We start from the raw sequence: 20,778 nt of genomic DNA on the forward strand, positions 1-20,778 counted from the left end.
ATGAATAGGGGGAAACCTAACGGGGACAAAAGTAAGAGCCTAAAAAAAGCCTGGGGGCCTAAAATGACAGTTGCTTGTGTACAGTTCCTGAGTCTGTTATTTGTTTTGTGCACAAACTCAATTGAGCATGACTCAAGCCATAGAATTCCACTGAGCTGTTGCTGCTAGTCCATTTCCCTGCACCTTACTTCTCAGACGAAGAGGAATATGACAACATATCTCCACAAGCTACGGATATATCACAAGATGCCTTTTAAAAAAATGGAACCACTTGAAATAAGCTACACATAATTTTGGTCAGATTGCTGTCGTGTTCCAGGCCCTTTCATATGTGAAAAGAATGTGTGCATATGTTGATAAGGGACAGGTTCTAGTGCAAGTTCTGCCTCCGATTCTCATTTTGGAGTTTGTGTTTGGCGTCATGGGCAATGGCTTGGCCCTCTGGATCTTCTACCACATGAGGCCGTGGAGGAGCAGCACGGTGTTCCTCTTCAACCTGGCCCTGGCCGACTTCCTCCTCAACGTGGCGCTGCCCATGCGCGCCGGCTACTACCTCTCCGGCATCGACTGGAAGTTGGGCGATCCTCTCTGCCGCGTCTCGCTCTTCATGCTGGCCATGAACCGCGGCGGCAGCATCCTCTTCCTCACGGCGGTGGCGGTGGACCGCTACTTGCGCGTGGCGTACCCTCACCACGCGCTCAACTCCATGACCGTGGCAAGGGCGGCGTGCGCGGCCGCGCTGCTCTGGGTCGTCACCATCGCGCTCAACGTCTCGATCCTCGCCGAGTCCAAGCTCAAGGTGACCAACGACACGACGACGAAGTGCGAAAGCTTCGGCGACGAGAACAAGTACCACAACGTGGTTTTCTTTGTGATCTTCCTCATCTCGCTGAGCATCATTATCTTTTGCACGACTCACACCTACGCCCAGCTGCGCAGGAGACGCATGGACAGAAACGCGAGGATAAGGCGCATTATGCGGAGTCTCACTCTGGTCACGGTGATGTTCACCGTTTGCTTTTTGCCCTGCAACATCACACGGCTGCTCATCTGGCTGAGAAACGCACAGTCCACTGACTACGAAAGCGTCGAGTCTCTCGAGATGGCCTTTTACATCACCATTAGCTTGACTTATCTCAACAGCATGCTGGATCCTGCACTCTACTACTTCTCTAGTCCCCCTTTTCAAAAGACTCTCAATGAGATGGTGACCAACCTCACGCAGAGAAGAAGAAGAAAAACACTTCAGCAGGACCAGAGAATTGAAATAAATGGACTATTCACTGCAATACTGGATTTAGTGCATTTGAAGATATGACTGGTTCAAATCTTTCACATAAAAATGGGCAATGGAAATGTGCAAGAACATAACTGCAGCAAAAGATACAGCCAAAGAAGTGATGATGAAATTGCGCCTGAAGGTATTATTGCTTACACTTATTTACCTATTTAGATATTGAAATAAATATTTCAGGTTCCATTGGTACCATTCCTTTAGTTTGTTTTATGTGAGAAATCTCTACTTAGAAATACTACGTATACTAAATAACTTTTGAGGTTAAACAGCTTAGCTTTATTGCTATAAAGTGAACAGTATAGACCTGGTGGGGTACAGTGCAGAATACAAACATATGTGTGCTGAAATACTGTATACTCCCACTGAGGTTTAAAGTTACAGCAAGTAAAAGTAGAAGTCAGCTACAAGCCTAAAATACACAATGTCTGAATAACTGTGATGTTGAATTTTAGAATTTTTTTCCATGCCTGCTTATTATCATATCCTGACTATTCTACTGTGCATAGTTACTATACACCGGTAGTTATAAAAAACATTACTGTACTGTTCAGGGAGTTCCCTCTGGCTACCTTCAAAGACTTTTCCAGAAACAGTTGCCATTAACTAAACTTAACTATTGTTAACTAGACTGGAAAGAGATTTTAATTTCCACTACTGGAAAGGAATGTTGCAAAGTAGCTGGATAAATAGCTTTAATATGACAAAGGTGCAAATGACAAAGATAATATAATAGTAGAAATAACGTTTACATGTCTTTCTGTCCTCCCAGTGAGTCCAAGGTCTTCTCCATATACTCCTAAAGGGGGAGGGGGAAACACTGACTTTCAGAGGAGTCTGTACTGTTTACATGCCTATACACACACACACACACACACACACACACACACACACACACACACACACACACACACACACACACACACACACACACACACACACACACACACACACACACACACACACACACACAACAACGAGCTGAAGAGGAGTTTTTAAAGGAGTCATGCTGCAAGGAACCATTTTTGTTGTTGTTGTTGTTGTTGTTGTTGTTGTTGTTGTTGAAATAAGAGGTCAATGTGACTAGGGGATGTACTGGACTTTTCAAAGTGGACTGTTCCCTTCCTTGCCTGTAATGGCCATGGAAAAGACAGTCATAGAGCATGGGCCAATTAGGAAAGCACGTAGCTTCCTCCACTGATCTATAAAGAATAAATGGGGCAGCAACAATGAGATAGTCTATCCAGGTATTCTTTATAGATCAGTGGTTTCCTCACAGAAACTGCACTCATCCATAACACTCTGTCCCCTTGTAACATTGGGCTGCCCATAGCAATCTGAATCAATAAGACTGAGCCATAGCAATCAGCAGTCTAGTGACACAACTGGAAAATGCCTAAAGATATTGGCCAATCAGAGCCGAGCCAATTATAAATGCAAATTCAAAATATAATATAAAAGCACAACCGCAAACCATTTTTTCCCCTCTCTCTGTAAAATGTCAAGAGAAAAATGAGCTGAGGCTCTTTTTCCCTCCTAATAAAAAGCGCTTGCAGACTTAACTTTGTTAAGGAAAGTGGTAAAATAATTGAAAAGTGCATGACATGACTCCTTTAAGGCATCCCAGGTACTAAGAAAAAGAAACATTTCATGGAGAACTAGAGGGCAAATCATTAATTGGGTTGAATCATTTTAATTTGACACTTGTTTATCATATGAGACTCATTACATTTTGAATGTGGATATTGTGGCTACCCAACACTGGTAAATAATAATAAACATTTTTATTGAACTCAGAATGTGGGAGATGTATTGTGACTTGTGTTACTTACAACAAACTACCACCGTGAACTGCTTACCTTGACAGGATCATGTTGTGACATTTGTTTTCCGTCTCGATGCTCCATGGACTTCAGATAAACCTTGGCTAGGCTGATGGCGTCCTGTTGCCTACATAAAAAAAAAACAATCTAGCTTTATCTTTCATTTATTCAGATCCTGGCTATCTGCTGCATACATTACTGGTGGGGGAAATATCAACATGGCCATGTACCGTATTGTACAACTGCTTTTTGCGACATTATCAATATGCTGAGGCCAACAACTGATACATTACCAGAGTCACTACTCCATGTATCCATAGGGTGGCGCCCATCAAATGAATGAGGGTAATCCTCTATACACTGTCCAATTGTTTAACAGTCAGTATATCACAGGGATGCAAACACACATGTGGTCAAAAAAGAGAGAGCCTCGGAGCGGGGGGCCATCTTGGAGGAAGGCCTATATATGGTCACTACGGTGAATGTAGGGGGGTCATGATGTTCAGTACCTTTACTCTGAGTCAAAGTTGCTGTACCATCATCATCTTCTTGGCAAACTACTGCACCTTGAGCATGCAGTGTATGCCGAAAAAAAGCCATTGTAGTAATGTTTGGGCACTGAAATCTTGAAAGAACACCCAGTGCAACCTTTTTTTGTTTTGTCCAAAATTATTTTTGCAAATTGCAAAATCCCCCTAAACTTGCTGTTTAGGCCTACATAGCCTATTAGCCCATGCCTACACATTCTAAGGTTTCAGTGAAATATTGGCACACCACTAATAATATAGACAAAACAATTACTGCCAAGTACAAACAAATGATGGGAATACTATGTTTTATATAAGCTAATGTCCAACCAGCTCCTCTATAAGACTAGCTCTTCTCAACATTGCTGTATTGTGTTCTATATTCTATACTATAGCTATTCTTTATGCAAGTCCCATATACACTCCTACAAGTTTTTTTTTTTTTTGTCAAGGCAGGTTGCTGCACTGCCAGCTACATCTAATCCAAACATAGTAGGCCAATAAAAAAAGAGGATATAGTTGGTTGGTAATCTAAATGCAAAAAATGATAATGGCTAAACCAAAATGATGCTAATCGCGATTATAGCCACATTGCTACAATTCAAACGATGTTGACATACATTAACAACTACTAAACAACATAACATGACAAATTAGCCTCACTCACGTAATTGTCTTCCCATAATAGGCTAAGTAGGCATAGTCTAAAAAACAATTCTAGGTTATGCTCCACAGTAGACCGATGTGCTCCTCCCGACACTTAAAAGACTAAGGCTATTTTTGGACATGTTACGGTAGACACAGAGCTGTTTGATCTGATCTTAATCCTGATTTTATTATTGATGATATCAGCAGTCAGCTTTTATAACCCATCCAGAGGTGTGCATGACGAACTTAACTTTATCCACATGGCAAGCGGAGGACATGCGTAAAGGTGCGTAATCTGGTTATCCATAGGCAAAGTAGCCTTCTACCGTTCTCCGTCGCTGCCCTCAGTGAATTCTTTGATGTCATTAGATGGTACGGAGCCCGTGAAGGGTCAGGTGTGTGAATATTTTTGAGTGCACTTTTGCGTTCCCTCGCAATACTTTTTGCGTTCCCTCGCAATACTTTTGCGTTCCCTCGCAATACTTTTTGCGTTACCTCGCAATACTTTTGCGTTCCCTCGCAATAATTTTGCGTTCCCTCGCAATAACTTGTATGTATGCCCTTAAGCCGCAGGTTCCGTTTGCGGAGTGGGAGGGGTAGAGAGGGAGCAAGGGTGTGTGTGTGTGCGTGTTGGTGTGTGAGATTGGAGTGGAAGAGAGAGGCATGTTACAGGGACCTGAGTGATGTGAATGTAGGCTATATTATAAAGATCACAAAATAAATTCTCTGATCCAAACCACTGTGCAAGTTATTAACCCGCTGCTGTTGTGAAGGAGAGAGGGAGTTAACCCGAGTCAATTCAAGTACCTCGGCCCTGGAGCAGCCAAATATAAGTCTCCCCTGAAATCTCAAACTACTGAGACGTAAACAAAAGTTAGCATTGGGCTCCGTACAGTGGCTAGCCCAGGCTACAACAGGTTAATCCGCTGTCAACTCTCATGCTGCGTCGAAACAAGCCGTTTTTCTTTAGGAGACGCTTCAGAGTTTTCATGCTTATAATCACATTGTGTCTCACAGACAAATCCGCCAGTATATTGCTGTAGCCTATGTGAGCCCCAGGTTAAAGTAAAACTTAATAATGTCCAGATTATCCATGAGTTGAACTGCAGTCCATGTAAACCTGTATGGTTGGCTAATGCATGGAGCCCAAGTTGACAGGAACACATACAAGTTATTGCGAGGGAACGCAAAAGGTATTGCGAGGGAACGCAAAAGTATTGCGAGGTAACGCAAAAAGTATTGCGAGGGAACGCAAAAGTATTGCGAGGGAACGCAAAAAGTATTGCGAGGGAACGCAAAAGTGCACTCAAAAATATTCACACACCTGACCCTTCACGGGCTCCGTAAGATGGTTCCCCTTGTCACATGCAATTCAATGGACAACTTCGAAGTAGAAAGAATTGTTTTCTTCTTCATTTACTGCATCTCAATTATCTACAGACCCCCCCCCCCCCTCAAAAAAAACCTCTTCGGATTTGCATGATTCACACAAGTCCCACAAAGCGACGTGAAAAAAGCGGGAGGCGCCGAAAAGCGAGCTGTTTGCATCCCTGATATCAGTAAGCCTGGGGTGGGCTACATTTTTGTCCAGAGGACCATAATGACTTCAATAAAGTGAGACACGGACCACACATTTGACGACAAATCGCATGATGCTGCATTACAGTAGGCCTTTACCTACAGTAGCCTGTTACAAGCCCATTTGAAGGCCTGACCTTCATATAGCTACATGTCAGTGTTTCCCACAGATTAGAAGGCAATGTGTGGTGGTCGCCCCATGTCTGTCGGGGGGGGGGGGGGGGGTGGGGGGGTGCACCCATATTTTTCATTGCATCGCCTTTTTATCGCTCTCCTTTCATATAATGTAAATAATTTTTTTTACCAAGATGTGAAGCTTGTCTTTATTTGAAACACACACACATTATGTAATTATTTACATTATATAGCCTACTGACATTTCTGATATTCATAACGGCAAACTTTATGCAGATTATAGCCTACTATTCATATTACAACTCCACTTCTTAAATTCAGCTGTCTGGTTGAAGCCTCAAAATATTGTAAACAAAGTAGCAGGCTAAGCTTATACTCTACTGGTTGGACTGTTCAGTTTACCCACATGTGTTTAAGTTTCAAGGTAAGCTAATACTTTTTCTCCTTGGGACAGGCCCTTTTAAGTCTTGGAGTTGAAAAACATTGTTGGTCAGTCAACTTGAATGCAAGAGTTTTAATCAAATGTCTGCAACATAGCCTACTTATGATGCTAACCGAATATAACAGTAATTTAGCTAGCCGTCTTCTGTGCGTCAATGCGTTCGCGATTGTGAATGTTTTATTTGGATTAAATGTGCATGTGGAGGGCGGGTGTCCATTGCGCACGCACGAGAGCGGGCCAAGGAGAATGAGTTTACTTCTACTGTTTGGTAATTAAGTTGCACGCATAGTCTACAAAAGTTGCGGGAGAACTTTATGCTTCTACCCGAGCAGCGTCAGGTGCATCAGTGCGACCACCGACCACGCTTCCAGGGATGATCTCGTTGGTTTTCATGGAGACAGACAGCAGCGGTGTGCACGGAGGAGAGGGGCTGTGTGTGTGCGTGCGTGTGTGTGTATGAGAGACAGACACGTGAGTGACAGAGAGGGAGCGCAGGGAAAGGAAATTCAGCTTTACGAATGCTGCGTGTTTTTCAATAGCGTTTCAAAATAAATAAATAAAAGAATAACGAAACGCAATATGTGGCGGCCGGTGCTGAATCTGTGGCGCACCGCCACAAATTTGTCTATGTGTGGGAAACACTGCATGTATCAACTTAAAATGCTGCATCAACTTTTAGGCCATTTAGCCTGCATCTGAACACTTGCATTATAAAGCAATATTTCTATACTTTGACACAGCAAAACAGGTTAAAGGTTAAAAAAATAATAATAATTAAAAAAAAAAACACAAAAAAGATGTCTTCATTACTCACAGGAGATGATGCACACCTTCTTAAAACGGTAATTTGAGGAGTGTGTTTATTTAGCACGATTCCAATCGTAGAAAGCATCCTCCTTAGCAGTAGGCTACAGTACATTAACACTTCTTTCTCTGTGATGTTGCTGGCCTGTAGTTTGTGGGTGGTATGCTGCCCATGTGTGCGCTACACTAAAACTCTAGGCACTTTGTACATCGCTTCAATTCGATTGTGAAATGTAGCAAATAAATACCTGCAGTAATACCAGCTTTTCCCCCATTTTTCTTTTATCGTGATTCGTGAAGTATCGTAGACTCTTTTGCAATAGAGTATTGCAGAATCACTGTATCGTGACGTTATTGTTATTGCCTGCAAAGTATGGCGACACCATTGATTCCTGAGAACTGGGATTCCTAGCCCTAGTAAACATGCCAACCATGCTGCTACAGTGCAGAAAGGTTTATGAAATATTACACGTATTAAAAAAATAGTGGTCAGAGCTTACACACTCACCTCTTACAGCTGACAAGGTAGTCAACCAAGTCCGTCATCTGGTTTGGAGGGCATTTTGTGATAAAATGTTGCTTGAAGTCCTGAAAATGCTCAGTCTTGATCAACTTGTCATACTGCCGTTTTTGGCATAAGTGTGTGAACACGGTGCCCATAACCTGCATACAGGAAAATTATTAACAAATGTCAAAACGTCATAACTGATCTGAAATCTGCTCCTTATACCTACACAAAAACATCCTTGTTGGGAAAGGGAAAGGGGCTTTAAACTCACCAGGGAGGGAACTCCAGCCAGCTCTCCAGTGCACATGTGTGTCTTCACCTGATCCAAGATCAGGACTGGATCACAAGACATCATGAAACCCTGTTTCATAGAAAACAACAGAAACAACAGAAAATCTCCCTTTACAGACGCCCATATAACAATATGTCAAAGAAAAAGTTCTCACAGTGACTCTTGCACAATTACGGCATTATCATATTAGTATAATAATTATATTATTATTAGTATAATAATATTAAATTCATATGGCGCCTTTCAGGATACTGAAGGTCGTATACCATGCTTAAAGTCAATGAACAATACAGACACATTTACATCCGATGACAAGTGTCACATGTTGAGATACAACATGTCAATATACCTCAAAGTTTGTATCTAAATATTGCTTTTTAAATGTTTTATTTTAACCTATCATGCAACATGCTTTCTTTTCCGTATCCATCATGTTGTGCACAAAGTATTCCAGTGTATGTGCATGAGCCACTGGGTCTTTGGTATTATTTGCCCTCAATGGTGCCTTCCAGGCAGCGCTGCCTTCAAGGCACTACTCCCCTCAGTTTAGGGGTAGGATGAGGGTTGAGGGGGTTAAGGTTAGGAATAGGGTAAAGGTAGTGCCTTTTAGGCTGTGCTGCCTGGAACAGGGGGTCAGGATTTGACTGATTAGCTTTGCCGATTAGCAAGGCACTTCCTCGTCGCCATTTTCCAGAAATACATCATGTCCGGTGCCGTTTTCCCTGCGTTTTCCTCATACTGATTGGTGGCTGTTCCACTCTCAGCTCATGCACGAGCTTAGTGTCAATCGGTAACCTGGCACTTAATTGGCTAAGTAAAACGGCACCGGAAACAAGCCCCTTGAAACGCCATGTTGAAGCCTGAAAAAATCATTCAATTTTGGCAATTTTCACTAGCCTAGCATTCCCATTGAAATGAATGGGGGCGGGACTTGTTCACTCTCTCCAGTTTTTATAATACCTCCATGGCCTGGAAGGTGCCATTTGGGGCAAAAAACACCATTGAGCATGTGCACTGTGCTGCTCACCTGAATGTGCTGCTCCCTCTTCTTGGCACATGGGATGAGCAGGAGAGTGCCCAATGAGTAGGCCGGCATACTGGACTGAGCAAAGCGCTTGGCAACACCAATCAGATCAAGGTTCAACAGAAACGGGCACCTTTGAGGAAACACACAAAGAGAACGTTGAACTAATGTAGTTCATTTACAGTTACAAGAAATCTGACCTCCACCAATTGTTCAATGCAGTATAGTGAATGAATACTAACACGCTGCAAATGCACAGGTTACCAAACCCACGCAATGAAAGACACTGAACTAGTATGTTGTACCGTAGGCCTAAATCATTACATTACATTACATTTGGCTGACGCTTTTTAACCAAAGCGACTTACAACATGATAAATCATAAACACATATTCATACAGCATAAAATGGCGGCAAAATTCAACATGAATAACTTCCTTTAAACCTGTACAATGTGTGTGGTCTGAACAAGATGGTGTGCTGTGCTCCGTCCACACTTACTTGAGGATGAGCACGAAGGTCTTGTAGAAGGTGGCCTGCTGCTCTGGGTTCAGGGGCACTGAGGCTAGAAGAGAGTTAGCAGGAAAAAACACGTCACACTACAAGCAGTGGCACAATTACATGTAGTCGCAGTATGCCTGATTATTCCTGAACTTCACAAATAGGGAGCTTTGACATGCACTGAAAGCCATCAATTACCAGAGGTGGACATCCTGGGTTCCAGAAAGTAAAAGTCATGCCACATATTATTTCTACCTGTGCACTTAACACAGGTGACAGGTCACTAATTATCTGATCTACCTGGCTGCTAATTAGGATGAGCTGGTTTGCTTTATGGTGGGATCATACTTGGCAGGACTTTTACTTTCTGAAGCCGGGATGTTCACCTCTGTCAATTACCGTTCATGAAGGGGATGAGTATTACATTCCTCCACGTCCTCAGCAGACTGGGGACCTACACACAGAGTGGAGGTCAGAGCAGTTATCACTATGGCTATGAGAGAGGCTGAATTCGTGATCAAACGTCAAACAGGAGATTTCTTACCTCCCAAAGACAAGGGATAGTTCCAATGGTCTCCAATAGCTTCTGTAAGTAGCTGTTCTAATGGGTGAGAAAACAGTTTGACAAAAGTCTTAATATATTGCATATACAGTATATGCACTGTGCTCTGTGAACGAAAAACATTCACACATCTGCAGGGCTGATGGGACAGGAAATGATCTGTGCCTGAAATGATCAAATAGATCCAAAGACAGTATAGAGAATAGCCTTTCTTGACACTGTACTGTACCAGTACGTGGCCGAGCTCAAGCCCGAATTCAGGGACCACGCCTGAGCTCCATCAGGCCTGCATCTGTCGGTTCGGGAGGGAGGGAGCATCAGATCGTAACTCACCATGTTAAAGATCACCAGTTTCTGCAGGATGCCGTTCCACAGCTGGGTGTCGTACATTTGGTACTCGATGGACAGATCGGCCACCAGACGGACCGCCTAGATACAGAGGACCAGCATCAGGACACACACTTGCACCCATAAACACACACTTGCACCCATAAACAGACAACAGAGAGCGCGCTGCTTTACAGACTGAACAACTGAAACACTAATCATTACATCACACGTGCAAACTGCCTTTTTTTTGTGTAAATATGACATTTCTTACACCTTCTCTGCTTTCAAATCTGATGTGAATAGTTTTCTTTTCAGACACTTTGCTTCCACCTCCTATTTTTTTTCTTTGCAAAATGACCTTGGGTTTGTGAAAAGTGCCTTACAAATGTGAATATAAATGTAACTCATTATTGATTGCTACACTGTCAACAACACGTTCAGGTTTTTGGAACAGGTATTGATTCAAGCTCAAAAACAAGCTCAATGCAGACGGTTCTTCCAAAAGCAACTAATTGATTTAGCCTGACAAGTATAAAGCACTGCTCAACCAGGTACCTAGATTCAATGTGTCATGTTTACATTATCAATTGACTGTGCAATGTCCAGATGCATAGCAGTAGCTTTCGTAGAGAAAGCCTGCCAACTGAATCAAACTAATTGGTCTTATCTCAAGGGCCACCATGACCTAGAAAAAAGCCATTTGGAGGTCATGAGTCAAAAAGTTTGAGACCCACTCAGAAATACCCTGGGCTTCACGCAGCACCACTACTCCTGGAGGAGACAGAGAGAGAGAGAGAGAGAGAGAGAGAGAGAGAGAGAGAGAGAGAGAGAGAGAGAGAGAGAGAGAGAGAGAGAGAGAGAGAAAAAAAGAGACCTTGGGCTCATGACTGTGATTCTTCCACAAGCCTTTGATCATGCCCTCCTTGGGTTTTTTGAGGAACAACTCCAGGGTGTAGGGGATATTCAGCTTCTCCAGTTGAGAGAGGTACACATAGCACTGGGTGTACTGCCTGCCGAGCAAACCAAACAACACCACTGCATTAGGAGCAACACGGCACAGTGACTTCAAGGGAAACCTCAGCCAGCAAAGCATATGACAGAACATCCCAAGAAAAAAAAAGCTATTCCACTGGATGAGACCATACAGTAGATCTGTTCATTCAGCAACATAAGTATGACTTATTTTGTGTTTCAAGACGTACAGTAAGACTTACTTGACTTTGCTTTTGGGGATCTGCAGGAGGCCTTCGAGTGTGGCCCCATCAGCAATGTGGCTGAGACAATACAGGGCACGACTCCGATGCTCGAAGGTTAGACGCGACCCCGAACCTCCCAGAGGCTACAACAGTAGAGCATCAGTGTCATTTGACCACGTATCACATCATTCGTTTTGGACAAAGGAGTAATAGCATTACCATAACAAATAGCATAACCATAACCATAACCATAACATAACCATAACGTACGAGTGCATGTTTTGACATACCCAGGACTCCGCGGTGAGGACGGGGCACAGCAGCCGAGCACTCATGTCCATGGGGTGCATGCGCAGCAGATAGACCACTCTAGATTTCATTAAGTACAATAAAGCGCAAATGGGAATTACTGCCTCCAAATCCACAACACAGCCAAATTATCGAAGAAACGGTGCTGAATACAGTCTGATGACTGAGCGAGGCCTGGGGGGCTTTAGCCAGAGCAGACATATTCACAAGTAATTGTGGAAATGGTCGTTGTTGTGGGATAGAGAGAAAAATAAATTGAAGACGTTTTAAGACATTTTAGGGATTTGTGGAGACACTGGAAATTATATTTGTACTTTTCACAGGCACGGAAGATTGACAGCTCAGAGGCTGCAGCAAAAAGGTATAAAAGTATCCAGGCTGCCATCCAGCTATTAGGACAGTAAAAAAACCAGCACTCTTCCTTCAAAATGCTTTTCATTACACTTAACCAAAAGGCACTCTTCCCTCCACATGCTACAGTGCAGGAGACCAGGCTGGTTAAATATAGGTATATATCTATTAAACCACCCCGTTTGATCCCATTTTAAACCATTTTGATAGACACTTGAAAAGGTGGTTGAAAGAAGCTATCACACACAGAAACATAGATTGTTGTGTGTGTACCTCCAGCACTACTGGATAGATAGTTTGTCATCAATGTAGCAGACAGAAGTTTGACAGGTCTGAGCTTGTGTATGTAATAATAAATACACGTTGCTACTTCAGTTGCCACACAATCTCTCACCGGAGACCCAAACAAGAGCGTCAACAAGCGCGAGATGAAAAGAGCACACTGCACCCAACGGAACACACGCGCACACACACGCCCACACACAATACAGTGTTGTTACTGTAGGAGTTTCTCTGCTTGACATGCCCCTTTACATTTTCACATAAGAGTGTTTGTGACCTCTCCATATAACTGCCATTACAGTACCTCATCATGTCTGGATCACTCTCGATGTCTGTGACAGAGTCCTGGTGGTCGTGCTCCTGGAAAAAGGCAAGTCCACATTAGACTGGCTGGAAGATTATTACAGAGTATATGAAGACACATGTCCATATTTGATGAAATAGGAACTGGATAGTGGAATTTCAGTTTCAATTTAATTTCACTTCTACAGCGCCAAAACATTACACATGTCTCATTGTGCTTTACATTGTGTTAAACACTCAGAGAGAGCCGACGAGTAACACTGAATGGACACTTTGAAAGTAATAAAACACATGAAACAGTGATTATTGAATGCTGAACATTTCCTATAGGAATGGGTATGGTTTGTACGGCACAGCACTGGTTGATACTTAAAGGAATTGTGTTGTAGAACTATTACACTTGCTGAGTCACATGCAAACTTTACCTTTGGTGTAGAGGATTCAATTTTACAGAGCCATTTCTCCAGCAGAAAATTCCGGACTTTCAGCAGATCAATTCCACTGATGGTGGCAATCTCTTTAACAATGGCATGAATATCTGAGAAGAGGCAAACACAGATCTCACAAAGGACATTTTTCTTGCAATAAACAAACACAAAACTTCAATACAACACTGTCTCAAAAAATGAAAATATAGAGTTCAGTGCTGGTTACAGTACATTCACCGTGATAACATAATGGTAGATATTACAAAACCTATGCTAGTTTTCCACACTGCTGTCCCAACCATCCATTTCATTTCCATCAGCTACTCTCAAACTCTCATTAGAACTGAATGGCAGCTGGTCTCTTGTTTTTTTCTCAATGAGTCTAGGCAGTTGCCATTTGTTGAAAGCCTAAAACATTTGCAAATGCGCAAGTCTCGGTTCCAGTGGCTCGAGGCCCACCATGGGCTTGCTGCTCACCAGGGTAGCTCTGTCCAGCTGGGTTCTTCATGCACTCCTCTACACTGCCGTGCTCAAACAGGGCTACGATGAGACGGCCTGGCTGCCCAGTGAGCTTCAGCAGCTCCGGAGAGCTCAGCTGGCTGGACATCACCATGTTCTCGATGGCCGAGCGCTGGTACTGATGCTGCATCTTTGAGATGATGGTCTCTCCTCGCAGTCGCACCTCCTCCTGATGAATGGAATAGCAGCGTTCAAGTCAGAAGGAAAAATAAATAAATAAAACACCATAACTGTGTGAAAAGTCCAAAATAACAGTTTGGAGTGTGGGTATGAAAACTATCCAACCTCAAGACTCGGCGATTTCAGCAATTTGTGCCCAAGTTCCAAGCAGAATTTCAAAAATGCTGTCTTTTCCGTTCCTGTGGTGAATAACAAAGAAACATAATGTTTAAAAACATTTCAAACCTTGATGGGATAAATCATTGAGTGGTGATGTTTTTTTCATACAATAATTTGACTAGAAAATGTTCTCCAACCTGCTGGGAGCTCTTGCGCAATTTTATGGACCGTGGCAGCCGCCAGCTCCAGATTTTGTATGCAGAGAGTATAGTCAAAGATGGCTTTCACCACTGCATCAGTTTCATCATTCTGAGTATGGCAATGCCCTCTCTTGGCCCTTTCTATGATCATCGGTTTCAGCCTCTTCTCAAAGACATGATTCACCACCAGCATGTACAACTTATCCACGCTGACCTGCACAGAGACGAGTCACGAGGGGCAGACGAAAGTCAGTGGACTGAGATTTCTGGAATGGCACATTAACCCTCCTGTTGTGTTCTGGATAGTATGTGTTCTTGTAGACATTCTCTCCCTCTCTCTCACACACACACACACGCACGCATGCACGCACGCACACCCGCACGCATGCACGCACGCACACCCGCTCACACACGCACGCACACGCACAGACACACACACACACACACACACACACAACCCCTCTTTGCTTCTATGGCAGCCCTCATGGAAACCTTTCCCCAATAGAATCTTTCCCCATCTGATTTGTATGAGCTCAGGTCAATGAGACATTCAGGCCATCAGTAGCAAATGGAACTGGAAATATTCAAAGAACGTATAGTGATGGACAAAGGTCCATCACAGCATTCAATGATAATATACAGTATGTATATTGTATCCTATTTCCTTTATCCTGTAGAATAAACAACAAAGCATGGAACTGGGAACTCAAAGTTCATAAAGATTAAGCAAACACAACAGTAGGGTTAAAAACATCTGAAAACTGGTTATACGTATTTCATAAGTTATAAAATCCATATATAAAATAATGGTACTTTACCTTCATCAGTTTGCATATTAGCAACAACGTGGGGAGGGTTTCTTCACTTAGCTCTGGTGCTGCAAGAGGACAATTTGGGTCACTATGCTTATTGACTGACCTTGGGTCATGTTGAGCTTAAAACATTAGGCCAAGACCTCCTTCAAATTCAATACACACAACTATTATATCAAGGGGAAAGGAATATTCTACAGCAAGAGGACTACTGGGTGAGATGTCATAGACAGACATAGATAGATAACATAGATAGACAACACAGATAGACATACTGTAGATAGACATCGATAGACAACAGCATGGCTGTTACTTGTGCTACTCACCGATGATCTTCCAGAAGAAGTGATTGGTCTCAAGCAGCATGTGGAAGGGAAGCCGTGTGTTGGCCAGCGGCGTGAGCTCGAAGGAGTTCTCGAACAGGTAGGTGCTCTCCATGTCCGTGGCAGGAGCGATGCGGCGGTACGATTTCAGGTGATGCAGCAGCCCGGTCATCTGTGGGCACGCACAGACAGGAAGTGGTCAACGCAGAGATGAAAGAAGAGAAATCATCCATTTCAATCAGGAACTAGAAAAGCACTCCGAGAGCGCAGACCTCCACCAAGCGAAAACATAAAAAAAACGAATGCGAAAACCGCTTCCTGGTTCCAGACGGAATGGATCCAGATGGATCACTCCAAAAATGTAATCGTTACTTCCTTGGGTCATTTCAGATCTTCCCTGAAAATTTCGTCGAAATCCATCCATAACTTTTTGAACGAACAGACAGGCAGGCAGACAGACAGACAGGCAGACAGACAGACAGAGAGACAGACAAATAGACAGACAGACAGACGAAAACATAACCTCCTTGGCGGAGGTAATTATATGCTGACCAACCATCTACTGGCGGATCTTTCCCTAGTGGAGATGCAAGAGATCAGCGCCTCACCTGGCTGAGGGGGAAGAGGCTGGTGCGCTCGTTGGCTGCCTCTAGCGTGTTCAGAATCCTCTCAATCTTCTCATAGTTGTATGGGCTGAGCTGTGACGTGGAGAAATGGCATTGGGTTAATCGGGCGGTCTGGACAAGAACACGCATCACCCAAAAACAGGACACAGGTGGGGGGTTGCAGTTTCACTCCATGCACACAAGCATTTTTCAATCACACAGCGATGACGGTGTGTAAAGAAATCGTTTAGTATTTTGCATTACATTATTATATTGTACTAGGCATTCAGTCTGACCTGTTTTGGGCTATCTTTTAACATGGACACTTGTTCAAATGTATAGCCCATTTCTTTATGCAAAGGCTGACTGACTTTAATAAGCTCTGAATGAAGAAATAAAGCCATGGTGCTATTGAAGAAGAAACGTGCTTACAGAAAGCACAGTGAAAGTTATTATAAATTCTTTGTCACACTATACCTTTCTCCACTCACACAGCCTGAATATTTTTGGTAGGAACTCGTTTTGATTTGGTACTAAAGCTATGTTTGAACTGTTTGTTACAACGTTTTTGCATCGGTTAGTTCTTAGGCTACAAATTGAATGTTAGGCCTACGCCTCCTAAGACCTGGAGGAGGAGACATTGAGAATAGCATGGCAAATAAAGATGAGTGGGGCAGTTGTGGGCAGACCTTAGGGATGACCGCGTCGAGACTGACAAAGATGTCCCTGGTGGAGTGGAGCTGTGGGATGACCTTCAGAGCTCGCTCCAGAGGGTCAAGAGGAGCTCCGTCAGCCCCTGCGTCCCCTGCCCCAGCCTCCTCCACCTCCCCGTCCTCCTGGAGCAGCAGGGTGGTGATCAGCAGGTTGATGGCCTGCTCACCGTCCAGTCTGTATGTGCTGCAGGGGAAGAGTTCAGAATGAGGAAACCAACTCTGATCTCTTACCTACTGTACAGTATAGGGCTCGCCAACACAATGTGTGCCTAGCACTACACTACCTTCAACACAAACACCTTTAAAGACCTTTAGAGTCCACTATTTGGCGTGTCAGAATGTTATTGACACTGGAGCTCTGCAGCCAATCAAATTACCCCTCCCTTCAGTCGTACTGAGTGGCTGGTGTACTATGTTTGCTTCCCATTTACAGAGCCAAAGCTGTGTATGAGAACCAAGTGTTTTGAACACCAATATGGAACAGATATCTTGAGGACCACATGGAAGTATTCGGTGAATGTGATTTTAAAAAGTTTATGGCCTTAGGACTGGGCCTGGAGTATTACCTGCAGTACTGCAGTATGATGTCTGGGGTGATGTTTCGGTTCTTAACCAGAACAGGAATAAGATTCCTCTTGGTCTCAGGACACTGCCTGAACACAGACTGAATGGAAACCTAAAACAACAACAACAAAAGGCATATGCTTAACCAGCTGCAGGCGGAATGCGATAGAGGGTCGAAAGGTCAAACAGGATTGATTTGTTTGCTTACACCCAACTTTCCCAGTCTGCTGCCCCACTCGGCATCAGTTATCACCGTCAGGAACTTCTGTCTCTCCACCTCATCCTCATATATGCAGCAGACATGTGCTCCAACTCTGGCCACTTCCTAAAGCACAAATACCCATGTGAGCACATTCGATTTATGGACCACTTGCTTTATGCAGAATGTGTCACACGGTACTCTAAACAACATTACCGTGATCTTATCATAGTTCTGCCAGGCACTGGAGATGATCTTCCACAATATGGGCAACACCTCAGCTTTTGGCAGGATGGTGCACAGCCCAATGGCCAACTCAAAGTCTACCAACTTCCACTTCAGAACCTACAAAGCAATACAATTACTTTTAAAGAGCATGCAAATAACCAAATAGGCCTCTTTTTTGTCATGCCCCATCTTTAATAAAGGGTTTTTAACTTAACTTAAACATATTCCTTGGCTCAGTGCGAGAGTTGCCTGAAGGAGGCCATAGTGGCTACCACATTTTTTGAGCATGCAAATAACTTTCCTATAACAAATAACAGTCTAATCTCTTGTAATGGGCATGTAAATATTCCACACTACACACAACATCTGTCCCATACAGTTATTGGTCACCCTCTGCAGTTGTTTCCTGTTCTACTTGAGCCAAATCAATCACAAATACACATAGGAGAGAGCAAAAGTATTAGAAACCCTTCATTCCATCAAATACAAAGAGAAATAATTCTTTACCTTCTGCAACAATGACACCACAATCACGTTAAGAGCCGAGAATGCCGTCTGCCTCACGACGGCGACGCGCTCCTTCACCTTGACACGCCACTTCTCCTCATGGTCCTGTTCAATAGCAAACAAGCAAGTCATCCTCGTCAGCAGCGTCATCAGCATCACCACCATCATCATCACCACCACCATCATCATCAAAATCATCATCATCATCATCAAAATCGTCAACACCATCATCATCACCATCCTCATGTCTCACAAATACAGATGGGGAGCATATCAAACTGAAAAAAATAATTGCAGTGGTGAGCATCCTTGCTCTCGATGTGCAACAAATACAGAGATTCATTTCCATGATGTGTAAAGCCCAATTCACACCAAAGACTCCCGACGAGACCGAGTTAAGCGGTGTGAACTGTGAATTAGAAGTTGCACGTAGTTGCAAGCTGTCCCAGGCCATCACAGAGCATTCCACATGTTTAATCACAGTTGCAAGGTTTTAGAATGTTGCGGCTCGTCTCGTCTCGTCTTTGGTCTGAACCCTACTTAAGAATCAACCTCTACGTATGACCACACTTTCATAGAGGCTTCTCTAGCTCTGGCCTGCTGACCTTGTCACTGGAGCCGGCGGTGGTGGTGGTGGTGGTTAATTAATGTGTTTGTTTGGTCCATGTCTATGTCTTGTCCTTTAAGCCTTTAATGTTCTTTGAATGCCTGCTGCACACCAAATTTCCTTTTTTAAAGGATAAATAAAGTAAACTTGACTTGACTTGGCCTGCTGACCTGGTCACTAGAGACGGTGGTGGTGGTGTAAGAGGCCACATGGTGAAGGATGGTCATGTAGGAGTCCAGCAGGAGGCCCAGGCCCAGCTCCAGCTGACTGCTCTCCTGAAGGATCTGCAGCATGCTGACCAGGGGGCCCAGCACAGGCTCCAAGAAGTCCTCATCTGGGCCATGTGACACAGGGAGAACAGAACAGGCACCCGGAGAGATCAACTGCCTTGTCTACTAGCCCTTACAGTCATTTCCCGTGTATAAGCCGCATTGTGTATAAGCCACAGACAGGGCAGTGTTTTATGCAAGCTTAAAGAAACAAAACCATAGTAATACCATATTAACTGTCCTCGCGTATCGACCTCATAATGTAGAGGAAGAAATTCTACTAAATCAATGTGTAAGCCACGGCTAATAGTCAGGAAATTACGGTGAACATCAGACTGCGTTCTGTAATATGTCTTATATGTGTCTCAACCACCAAGGACCATGTTGGAAATAAGTGTTCACACTTTAACATGCCATCCTTTGGATTATGTTGTCTGTCTAATCCAAAATAAATCAAATTAAAAAAAAGTGTGTATGGTGTAAATGTGTGGTCTTCAGCCAACTAATCTGCAGAAAGTGTGTAAAGATGACCAAGTGATACAGTATATTATATTATGAGGCAATGCTATAAGACAGTAAGACCAACTGTAAAAACTTACCCCCATTTAGAGTACAATAGGCCAGAGAGAAAGTTTCCAGAGGGTACCGGTACATTTTAGAATCTAAAAAAAATAAAAATAATACGTTTGAGTATTCATTGGTAGCCCCTACAGAAGCAATGAAAAAGGGCAGGGATTTTAACATTCAACTAGACACATGCAGGTACATGACTTCACCTAGTAGTAGATTCCTGTCATCTAAAAAGGCCATCAGACCCTCTCACCCCAATGGCACCAGCGGCAAAAAGCCTGGTCAGATCTCAGCCAATTATCTCTGAGATGTATCTGTGTTTATGTTCCATTGCTGTAGAACACTCTAAATGGGGCTCCCAAATTCTTGCAGCTTGATTGGTGTACCCCACGTGTCAGTTTCTTTGAATGAAATAGTTTACAAAACGCTTTTGCACACCTCTTCTGTAGGGACAGGTGCGTCGGAATAGGTTACCCAGTTAAACTTGTGAAAGAGAATTCCGCACACTGTCCATTACGCATGCATACGTTTATTTAGAATTCACAACGTTTCGGTCATAGACCTTCCTCAGGTGAATTTACACCTGAGGAAGGTCTATGACCGAAACGTTGTGAATTCTAAATAAATGTATGCATGCGTAATGGACAGTGTGCGGGATTCTCTTTCACAAGTTTGAATGAAATAGTAGCAAGTGACTTGAGTAAATGTAGATACCAGAGAAGAGGGGCATGAGGCAGGTGGTGATCTTGTACTGAAGAGGCAGGGCAGTGACAGGATCAAGGACTATCCCATCCTCACTGAAGAAGTTGTTCAACACCAACTCCAGGCGTGCCTCCTGTTCACCACCAGGCTTGGGACTCTATGGACAAATCATTAAGCTTAACACAGATCAAAAAGTAACTGCACCAAAATGGATGTCCATTTTCAAACATTTTCTCATTGCTTTTTTTTCTCCCCACTGGATTTTAATTACAACTGGTTCATATAATGACAAATTGAGGAAGAAAAAATAATTTTAGGATCAAATGGAACTTCTAATTAGCAAT

General features: G+C 43.3%; 2 protein-coding genes across 2 annotated transcripts in view; one reads left to right on the plus strand and one right to left on the minus strand.

Annotated features, from left to right (window-relative positions):
- The first annotated feature begins 225 nt into the window (after positions 1–225).
- On the plus strand, positions 226–1,318 carry LOC134087043 (hydroxycarboxylic acid receptor 3-like). Its single transcript, XM_062540240.1, has one exon. It carries the CDS (start codon positions 341–343, stop codon positions 1,316–1,318), a length of 978 nt encoding a protein of 325 aa, XP_062396224.1. The 5' UTR covers positions 226–340.
- Positions 1,319–1,975: 657 nt separating this feature from the next.
- kntc1 (kinetochore associated 1) overlaps positions 1,976–20,778 on the minus strand; it is a 36,168-nt gene continuing 17,365 nt past the window's right edge. Inside the window, exons 34-61 of the mRNA XM_062541109.1 lie at positions 20,447–20,591; positions 19,762–19,824; positions 19,064–19,227; positions 18,287–18,391; positions 17,768–17,896; positions 17,561–17,677; positions 17,355–17,464; positions 16,765–16,972; positions 16,079–16,168; positions 15,474–15,642; positions 15,154–15,212; positions 14,333–14,549; positions 14,142–14,215; positions 13,815–14,025; positions 13,335–13,447; positions 12,911–12,966; positions 11,955–12,033; positions 11,683–11,807; positions 11,343–11,478; positions 10,472–10,567; positions 10,121–10,177; positions 9,976–10,030; positions 9,577–9,640; positions 9,079–9,208; positions 8,031–8,120; positions 7,760–7,914; positions 3,154–3,244; positions 1,976–2,093 (exon numbers count right to left, since the gene is read on the minus strand). Coding sequence (XP_062397093.1) covers positions 2,043–2,093; positions 3,154–3,244; positions 7,760–7,914; positions 8,031–8,120; positions 9,079–9,208; positions 9,577–9,640; positions 9,976–10,030; positions 10,121–10,177; positions 10,472–10,567; positions 11,343–11,478; positions 11,683–11,807; positions 11,955–12,033; positions 12,911–12,966; positions 13,335–13,447; positions 13,815–14,025; positions 14,142–14,215; positions 14,333–14,549; positions 15,154–15,212; positions 15,474–15,642; positions 16,079–16,168; positions 16,765–16,972; positions 17,355–17,464; positions 17,561–17,677; positions 17,768–17,896; positions 18,287–18,391; positions 19,064–19,227; positions 19,762–19,824; positions 20,447–20,591 — 3,159 coding nt within the window. The 3' untranslated portion in view covers positions 1,976–2,042. The remainder of the gene's footprint in view (positions 2,094–3,153; positions 3,245–7,759; positions 7,915–8,030; positions 8,121–9,078; positions 9,209–9,576; positions 9,641–9,975; positions 10,031–10,120; positions 10,178–10,471; positions 10,568–11,342; positions 11,479–11,682; positions 11,808–11,954; positions 12,034–12,910; positions 12,967–13,334; positions 13,448–13,814; positions 14,026–14,141; positions 14,216–14,332; positions 14,550–15,153; positions 15,213–15,473; positions 15,643–16,078; positions 16,169–16,764; positions 16,973–17,354; positions 17,465–17,560; positions 17,678–17,767; positions 17,897–18,286; positions 18,392–19,063; positions 19,228–19,761; positions 19,825–20,446; positions 20,592–20,778) is intronic.

Source organism: Sardina pilchardus, chromosome 7 (genome assembly GCF_963854185.1).
Source record: "Sardina pilchardus chromosome 7, fSarPil1.1, whole genome shotgun sequence".
NCBI classification, from domain to species: Eukaryota; Metazoa; Chordata; class Actinopteri; order Clupeiformes; family Clupeidae; genus Sardina; species Sardina pilchardus.